At 42.0% G+C, this 9890-nt stretch overlaps 1 protein-coding gene across 2 annotated transcripts in view; it reads right to left on the reverse strand.

The window, feature by feature from the left end:
- Positions 1-3019: 3019 nt before the first annotated feature.
- The window catches only part of LOC116686587 (B-cell scaffold protein with ankyrin repeats), a 25586-nt gene continuing 18715 nt past the window's right edge, over positions 3020-9890 (reverse strand). Inside the window, exons 11-16 of one of the 2 annotated variants that reach the window (XM_032511614.1) lie at positions 8266-8447; positions 4185-4245; positions 3941-3974; positions 3427-3493; positions 3290-3324; positions 3020-3180 (exon numbers count right to left, since the gene is read on the reverse strand). In XM_032511614.1, coding sequence (XP_032367505.1) covers positions 3292-3324; positions 3427-3493; positions 3941-3974; positions 4185-4245; positions 8266-8447 — 377 coding nt within the window. In that variant the 3' untranslated portion in view covers positions 3020-3180; positions 3290-3291. Of the gene's footprint in view, positions 3181-3289; positions 3325-3426; positions 3494-3940; positions 3975-4184; positions 4246-8265; positions 8448-9890 lie in introns of those variants that run through there. The other variant, XR_004331299.1, reaches the window with a different exon arrangement.

Below are 9890 nucleotides of genomic sequence, written 5' to 3' on the forward strand. Positions count from 1 at the left end.
TAACAATATTATTGATGCGTTGACGGTGTAAGCCTGTCTCTCCACTATCTGAACAAGCCTGCTGCTGGAATAGAGAGGAAGAGCAAATCCAATTAAGAAGTTTGTCGAATTTTCAATTCTTCCCTTCCCCGCTGAAGGGAAACTTAAAGCTGCACTGTTTTCTTTTTAAATTAACAATGGGTCAAATGACTGAATGACGTGTAATGTGGAATGAGTCGTTTTATAGTGACAAACCCACAGATAATTATCGCTCAACTCTGCAGTTTCCCCCCTCAGATCTATTGTGACTGTCATTGCCACTGTTCATCCCCCCCCGCCTACCAAGAGACCGGGTCTGTCCCAGGTTTCTCCCTCGCCACTGTCACACTGAATGCTTGCTCTTGGAGGATTACTGAATTGTTGGGTCCGTAAATTATAGAGTGGTCTAGACCTGCTCTATCTGTAAATTATAGAGCGGTCTAGAACTGCTTATCTGTAATTATAGAGCGGTCTAGACCTGCTCTATCTGAAATTATAGAGGTCTAGACCTGCTCTATCTGTAAATTATAGACGGTCTAGACCTGCTCTATCTGTAAATTATAGAGAGGTCAGACCTGCTCTATCTGTAAATATAGAGTGTGGTCTAGACCTGCTCTATCTGTAATTATAGAGAGGTCTAGACCTGCTTTCTGTAAATTATAGAGAGGCTAGACCTGCTCTATCTGTAAATTATAGAGGGTCTAGACCTGCTCTATCTGTAAATTATGAGGGTCTAGACCTGCTCTATCTGTAAATTATAGAGTGGTCTAGACCTGCTCTATCTGTAAATTATAGAGCGGTCTAGACCTGCTCTATCTAAAATTAGTGTAGGTCTAGACCTGCTCTATCTGTAAATTATAGAGGTCTAGACCTGCTCTATTGTAATTATAGAGCGGTCTAGACCTGCTCTATCTGTAAATTATAGAGCGGTCTAGACCTGCTCAAACAGGGACGTTGTGGAGCGTCCTCTGGTGGACAAACCATGCAACCCAACACTCATAACACTAGACTCATTTATTTGTCATTATAAATGAATTTGTTTTTTATCAGCCATTATTAATGCCGGTGCCAATTTTATGATTTTGTAATCGGCCGATAATATCGACCTGCCGATGTATCGGTCTGGCTCTAATGATAAGTTCATTATTTACAGCTTGTTCCTCTGCATAAAGGGGCCAACAAGTCAGAAAACACTGCTCTGTCATTTTATTTTTAAAGATTAAACCAAAAGTGGATTTAATTCAGAACTAAAGTGAGTCATCCATATGGGTTCACACTGCAGATGGTGGAACGTTTTAAACGGTAAATTGTACGTAAATCCCAATAAAATAAACCTTTCATATTCCTTATCATAACCCTTTAACCTGTGTCAGTTGTAAAGTGTTAGAAAATATAGATGTAGGATAGGAAAAAGCCTCCCAAAAGGAAGAAAGAAAACTTGTAATATTGTACCTATAGAAAGTACTTGAATAAATGCCCTTTGTTGCAAAAACCCATCTCCAGGATGGAAAGACCAAATGATAACATAATTAGAGTTTGGTTGGGGGTATACAGCTCAGTGTTTGATCCCGGTCTTTGATGCAGCGCTGCCCACATATTGAAGCGTGTTTGGTGTGGGCGACACATGCCGCCGAAGCGCTCTCTGCTCGTCTCTCAGCGACCGGGGGCTCAGATGTTTGTGTACACCATAAATCGAGGCCTGTCTCGGTGACCGTGCCTGACGCACCGACTGAAATACACTCAGCAGGTGACAGGCAAACATATGCCTCAAATGCCATGGGGTCCTGAAGCCGGATCATCTCCAAAGGCTAACTGGCAGGTCTAAGTAGAGACGGCATTAATACATATTATTCACAAAGAGCATGATTGAACAAAAAAATGTGCCCGGCGTGTACCCAGCTGCTTTGTTGGCACACAGCTCAGCCTCTGCCTGGGCTTCAAGACTAGGAGCTTGGATTTAGCCACGCATTCACTGAATTCCCCATGCAGCTCTTATTCATTCATTCAGGCCCGGGCTGGGCTGTACCAACAAACCGGTATCTGTGTGTGGGAGACAGACCGAGTGCATTTGTGCCAACTCCTGAATAGTTTTGCAAATCACAGCAAATTCAGATTTTTGATAAGTATATAGAGGAAACGTAGATTGTTCCCAAATGCAACGAATGTGATTGAAGAAGCTTTATTTATCGAATGATTGTAAAGCTGTTTGGCGGCGGAACAGAAGGAGTTTTTCCAGGAAAGTTCAGCCTTTGACCTTTTTAATTTTCGACTCACTTGCGGTACAGCACCCCTCCTGTGGACATTTCTGTTCATCCCAGTAAGCTGAGTTATAATAGTCCATTCTATCTCAATTATACCTAATGAGTAGACTCGATATGACACGTCTCGGCTGATGCAAACCAAGATTTAACTTGTTTCCTGTTTGTAACCAGGCACCGTGAGAAGCAGTGCATCGCCGTTCTCATCTGCTGCATGAGTATTTTAACATTCCATTCGCATTCATAAACATGTATGGATTTATGGATGTTTTGTTTTCTACCATAGCTTGCCTTTCAGCCATCAGGAGGTCAGCAGGTGCTTCTGGGCTTGCCAGATGTCTTTGGTTGCTTCACACAGGGACTGAGATGAATATATTCAGTGATACAGCGCCCTCTAGAGGTAAAGATGTAAAGATGGACAGATTTTTCAGGCCCAGAAATTGATTCCCTTTCCCTGGAACACGGACTCATGGAACACTATTCCACTTTTGTTGATTACTTTAATTTTTCACTGTGTGAAAGATCCATGAATGTATTACGATTTCAGTATTGCCAATACTGTTGCATTGGATTCAATGTACAAGAAATAGCTTTTATGAGTAGTTTACTTTTCAGAATGAATATGACAGTTGTTGACATGATGATGTAGACTTGTCTTCAAAAGTAAAATTACACATATTGTATGTTATATTTATGATATGTATTTTTTTCACTTAAGTCCATGATATCTTAAAATAAGCAATAAATGCTGGGCAAGCAGTAGGACATACATTAAAAAAATCACTTATTACTTTGGCATACAAACCTTTGTTAATAATACAATGAAAATGACAGTCGATGTATTTAAACAGATTAAAGCGGATATAACTGGTGAAAGAATAGAGACTTTGTAGACCGATGGAGCCTGTAAATATGGAAAATGTGACACAAGTAATGGGGTTGAATAGATCAGAAAATCAAGTTCAATGGGAACTATTAATAGAAAACTGAAAATTGATTGTTTTCAGTCTTACCTTCAGCGGTTGCCAGCTTTGGAGAAGAAACCTGACTGCAAAACAATTCAGAGGGATGCTTGTTACACGGGTGTTTGGCCTTTATGTTCCTATACTGAAGGTTCATGTCAACGTTATATCATCACATAGATGCTCACATGCAGTCCTTTAAACGGCTTGCTGTAAAAATCCGACTCCACTGCTTTGCTTCCTTTTCGCCGTTGACTCCCACCTGGGGGGGGGGGGAATGATTCAATGTGCTCGACTGAGGAGAGATATGCTCAGCAAAAGAAAATAAAAGACTCCCATTTAGTGCAAGTGAAACTCACTTCATCAAAACAGGGCAGTGGGGGATTCGATTAAATAACCCTTCCCTGATGATTTATTCCCCCCCACTGCAACCGGGACTGGAGAAACTCCAAAGAACCTAACACAGGGTTTCTCTATGCTCACTGAGATGTGTTTTTAAAAACTCACTCGGCATCCCTTGTCTTGTGTCTGTTTGTGTGTGCGTCTGTTTGTGTGTGTGTCTGTTTCTGCACGTGTTGTTTTGTCTCCCCCCACCCCCCCCCCCTTGTTTTTCCTCTGTTTTCGTGGCCCTGGGATAAGTTCCTATGTCCCAATGAGTTGTCTGTAATTGAAGATTATAGAAAAATATCACAAAAAAAAGACTCACTTGGTGTGTGATGAACGATGTTGATTTTATCTGGGGGGGGGGGGGGGGGGGGGGGGAGAGAAGAGTTTCTAAGTCATTTACAGTACACAGTCATTTGTAAGGTGTCAACTCACTCAAACTTTAACTGCACTGCACGGTATTTATTTTCAAGTTGAAATTCCAGGAAAGCTGAGCTCTGGGGAGCGTCTCTGTGATGACAGCAGAGCTCAGCCCTCATCTCCACGATGGAGGAATATTTACCATAGACACTGGGATCGTCCTCTGGGTTGACCACACCGGCCCCGAGCTGATTCAACTTTTCCTGAATAACACAGAAAATTGCCATTTTATTTTACAAATCATGAGATTTCCATGAAGCTGGCCTTCATTTCCACAAGCTGAGAAAAGGATCAGATCCCATAATTGCTGGTTTGGCATATATCTTGTGGTACCTTCATGGAGGTCAGCTGGAAAACTGACTGTGTGTAAATAATTTCTAAAATATGTAGCAACCACAGAAATATGAAAGAGTGAAGGTTATTCCACTGATGTTTTTGATCAATATACGTATCGTACAACTTTGTATTTCCTTTACTCCGCTACATTTCAGAGGGAAATAGTGTGCATTTCACATTTTAACAATCACCCTTTTTTTTCATCCAAGACTGTGGAATAGCTAAAAAAAACCCGGATTAGACGATCTTAGGTCTTAGGTCTCATCTTAGGCGATGAGCAACATGTAAAGGGGGGAAAGCATTACCTTAAAAATAGATTCTATATTTGACCGGTAACCAGTGTAGAGAAGCCAACATCTGGGAGATATGATCTCTCCTTCTGGTACCAGTCAACCATCTAGCAGCCGCATTCTGGACAAGCTGCAGGCGTGGTAAAGATGATTGGCAAATACCAGAATACAAGGAATTATGTGATACAATATCCATCATTTCTGACAGGGCACAGGCACAAAACTATTCAGAGAAGCAGGGCATATTTATTGCGCTGAACACGATTTTAGGGCTATGTGCATGTTTAGCTATGATTTTAGAAAAATGCTTTGCTTCAGATGCTTTGACAAGGCGTTGGTAGGATACCTGGGATCTCTCAGTCTCTCAGTCTCTCAGAGGACACTTGAAGTTGATCTTTTCTCCATTTCCTCTCTGCTTTTCTACACTTTTGTCTAAGGGCACGAGTCTCCCTGTTGAGCCGAGGTTGGCCTTTGACTTTGGGTCTCTTCACTTTAAAAGGGGCAACAATATCAAGATCATGATTACTACCAACCAGGGAGTAACCAGGTCATCTGTAGACAGAGAGGCGGGGCTTATCTCTGCAGGGATAGCATCAGAAAGTGGACTAGCAGTGGACGGGTTCAGTGCTCAGATGTGGAGATCTATCAAGCAAGGTTTAGGTAATGGATCAGAAAGTGATGCATTAATAATCAAAGGTTTGTGGTCAGATAGGCTAGCAACATCCAGCTCAATATTTAAAAGAGGAAAACCTAATGATAAAACAAGATGCAGTGTATGATCATGCTCATGTGTCAGTGACAGACGGAGTCAGACTGAATGAGTCCACAAGTGTGATAGGTCATGAACTTTAGTTAAAGGTGAAACCAGTGAGACACTTGTCTAGCTGGGTCTCCTTGTTGTGTTTTAGACATCTGGATCAAATTGGATTAAACTACCACACACATAAAGTCCATCTACAGCAGTAAAATACCAATACACTGATGAATGTATATAAAAAATCCTACTAGACTTTCTTCTTCTTTTACAAGCATAAAAGCCTCAACCTTTGAAACCTTCTCCCCAGCCAAAAGATTTGACTTGTCATGTCAATAACATTAACAATGGAGCAGCTAAATGGAATTCAGCCATCATTCATTTTACTATTCACACCTGGGTTTTTCTTACTTAGTGTGTTCCATTAAAAAAGACTTAAATGCTAATTCACAAGCTCTTTTAAAGTTCATTTTTGTACCTTGTTGTGCCATTAGCCTTATCTGACTGTTGTAACAGCTCCTGTCATCCCCTCCACCCCCAGCTGTCCCCAGCTCCTCCCACCATTCCCCAACCACCTGATTTCCCTAATTAGCCACTTTACCCAGTCCCATTTATCTACTGGCCTACTTTTAGATTCCTCTTGTTTTTAAAGAGACCCTATCGTACTCCTTTTCGGCATCATCTTTGTACTCTTTGGGTGTACTAGGATACGTTTACCTCTGTGGTGTTCAAAAAACATGTGTTTCTCATACTGCCCCTTGCTGCAGCTCATGTGCATGAAACGGTCGGGCTGCGATCGAATAGTCACTTCTGCTGGGGAAGGTTCCCAACGGAGTGAAATGACCCGGAAGTAAATAAGAGGCTGCCGTGATAAGAGCCGCTGTCTAAGTGATAAAGAAAACGTGCTTTAATGCTTCCTTCATCTCCTTTAGCATAGCATACACTGGAAATAATGCTGTCCCACATGTCTTTGCAGAAGCAAAATTTAAAGTATCACCAATTGGCCGTTCATAATCAGAATATTGAAGGTCCCATGGCATGAAAACTTCACTTTGAGTTTTTTTTTAACATTAATATGAGTTCCCCCAGGGGCTAGAAATGGTGATAGGTGTAAGCCGAGCCCTGGGTATCCTGCTCTGCCTTTGAGAAAATGAAAGCTCAGATGGGCCGATCTGGAATCTTGCTCCTTATGAGGTCATAAGGGGCATCCCCTTTCTCTGCTTTGTCCGCCCAGAGAATCCCCCCCCCCCCCTCCATGAGAGAGAGACTTCATGGCTTTCAAACGAGCAAAGTGGCAGTTGATCATATTGGTTCTGTTTGGCCCTCAGTTGCTTTTTTCAACATGTGTTTTGTTAAAAGTCACTACAGTCATGACTCTATTGTTTTGACCATGTGTGAAAGTAGGAATATTATGTAAGAATGCACGGATCAGCTCTGACGGTATCCAAGTCAATTACCTTAAATCATCCACCCGCATGAGTTATTTTCACTCCTCTATTCAGTCCATGTAGGCTATTGCTTTTTTAAAATGATGTGTTGTATTGATTTATGAGTCTTTCCTTTAGAGATTTCCTTAGATGATTACAGAGGCTGCTTTCATTTCCAAGCACGCAGTAATGTCACTGCAGCTGATATCGTGGGACGTTTACAGCAAAACTAAAAATTAGAAGTTGACAGAGAAAGCACAGCTTAACTTTGAGTTTCTGTAATAATCACCAAAGTAACGCTGTTGACTGCGTGTGGACAGCAGCAGCAGACAGCTCTGCTCTGTTTAGAGAATATAGTCTTCATTAATAATGGATTTCTCCCACACACCCACACCCATCTCACCCTTATAACATATACACCATAGGTCAAAGGTTTGGGGTCACATCATAGATATTATAGACCAGCTGAGATCAGTTGCATTGTTTTTTAAACCAGGGCACCAGCTCAGATTACATTATGTGCGTATATAGTTGCAAAAGGGTTCCCCAATGTTTCCTCAGTTAGTTTTTAAAAATGATATTTATATTCACATTAGTAAACACAATGTGTTTTTGGAACACTGGAGGAATGGTTGCTGATAATGGGCAACGTAGTTATTGCAGATAAGTTCAGCCCCCCACCCATATCAGCTGGTATTCTTTCTATTATATTCTGTCATTCATAGGTCTAACACATTCTGCTTATCTTAACAATTATTTTAATACAATAATTTGGATTCATGTAGATAAATATAAGTAGGTAGGAAAGTGAGCGTGAGCAACCAAGGTGAAGGTAAAGTGGTTGGTAAAGGACTTAAGAGATCTTTTTTTTTTTTTTTATACTTTTCCACCGCAGCTCTGGGTCCCCCTTCCTGAAAAGCCCAGTCGGCTCTGATTGGTCAGCTGGCCCCTCTCTGTTGTGATTGGTCACACAGGCCACCACAGGTGCTCAGGCAGCACCAATGGGTGGCTTTCTCCATCAGTGACATTACTAATTGAGGAATTGTAATCAGGAATGTGGATGAAGCGTTTCAGGAGGTTGAGAAAAAATGTGGGACATAAAGCTCCATTTGGAGTGAAATGTGTTTTTTTTTACATTATACATGTATTACATACAAAAAACAACAACATAACACACTAAAAGATGGGTAAATCCAAAAAAGCACAATAGGGGCTCTATAAAGCAGCTGGGTGTTTTGATAAATAGCCATTTTCTTTCCTCTAAAGTAGATCATTTCTTGTACCTTTATGCTCTTCTGGGGTTAGATTGTTTTCGCATGAGCATCAGATGATTCTAGTTTTGTTAGGTTTTGGTCCTGCATGCTTTTTTCCTTCCAAGTCCAGTGTGAGTGCGATCCCAGTGTGTGATAGTCCTACCTGCTGGACGCCAGCCACGCCCTTCTGAGCCCGCTGCCGGTCACTGCACTCCAGGGCCCCGTCCACAGTGGGTGAAGCTGCCTTCACCCTCTGCTGGAGCTCAACGAGCTGCTGGAGCCCGTTTATCTGGTTTGGCACAAAGGTATCATAGGTGCAAGAGATGCTGTTTTCTCGCCCGTGTGCTGCAATGAACAACAACTCAATAAAAACATCGGACCAAAAAGTGAAGACGAAAAAAAAATCACCACGGTACACATGTGAGGGCACGTTAACACGCTGGATTTCATCACCAACTGTTAATTTCTGGGATGGAAATTAGACAAGGCAGGGTATAAAGCCAGTCCAGATGGCGTTCATAGAGGGGATTGGTTGGTAATGTGATTTTTGCTCAGCACATCTGTAATGTCAGTGAGTCGTGAAGATGGTAAAGTCGTTTTCTGGGTGACTGTGATGATCTTTGGACCTGTCACTCAGTGTCACCAAGAGTACAGCAAAGCAGCAAAATGGCTTTGTATCTTCGGAGGTGTTCAACAGCAGCAGCTCTTTCACACTAGGATTTTTAAACATCATTAATGTGTTTAAATCATTCTTTTTTTTTTATTGTTGCTTTTGGGTTTGTGCGCCCGTTACTGCCACAATAACTTATTTCCGCATGGTGATCCCTGCAATTTTAATCAATTTTACAAAGCACCACAAATGATTGAAGAGTGTCAACATTAACTATGTGATTCCATCAGGTAATCAATCATGAGAGAAGTCAGCAAAAACCACTGGCACAGTAACTGTCCTGCTGTTCTGAATAACAAATGGAAAAACTGCAGATCCCAAAGTAATAATACAGATTCTGCCCAGGAAGGGGAAATAAAGACATATGTTTGGAAATAAATGGTAACTGCCTACTGGAGATAAAGGACCAGAGTGGATCTTACATTTTGGTATCTTTTCTCCAGAATTGATGGCTGCATCTGTCTTTTTGTGAGTGATTGACGAAGCGAGACCCCCCCAGACTAGAGCAGATTGAAACGCTCAAGACTGAGAAAATAATGGCACCCTGGTCCCCTACCAGTTACCAACGTCCCCAGTTTGGTTCTGACTGGGATTGTCACCCCAATCTATTTCCTATCTGCTTCTCTACTGTATCCTCTAAAGGCATTTATTACATCTCCACGGGCTCTTTCCAGTACCGGGTTAGACTCCCTTTGCCTTCAGAACTGCCTCAAGTCTTTGAGGCATAAATTCAACAAGGTGCTGGAGACATTCCTCTGAGACTGTGGTCCATACTGATGTGATAGCATCACACAGTTGCTGCTGATTTGTCAGCTGCACATCCATGATGCAAATCTCCTGTTCCCATTGAGATCTGGGGACTTTTGGGGGCCACTTGAGGACAATAGGTTGCATGCACGGTTTTACGTAATTTAAATTCTACATTTTCCCGATCTTCCGCTGTCCAGTTCTGGAGGGCTTGTGTCTGTTGTGGTCTCAGTTTCCTGTCCTCAGCTGGTGTGGTCTTCTGCTGCAGCCCATCTTCTTCAAGGTTCAACGTGCTGTACGTTCAGAGATGCTCCTATGCAGATTTGGTTGTATTGAGTGGTTATTTCAGTTACTGTTGGGGGGGGGGGGGG

This window comes from Etheostoma spectabile, unplaced genomic scaffold (genome assembly GCF_008692095.1).
Source record: "Etheostoma spectabile isolate EspeVRDwgs_2016 unplaced genomic scaffold, UIUC_Espe_1.0 scaffold394, whole genome shotgun sequence".
Taxonomy (NCBI): Eukaryota; Metazoa; Chordata; class Actinopteri; order Perciformes; family Percidae; genus Etheostoma; species Etheostoma spectabile.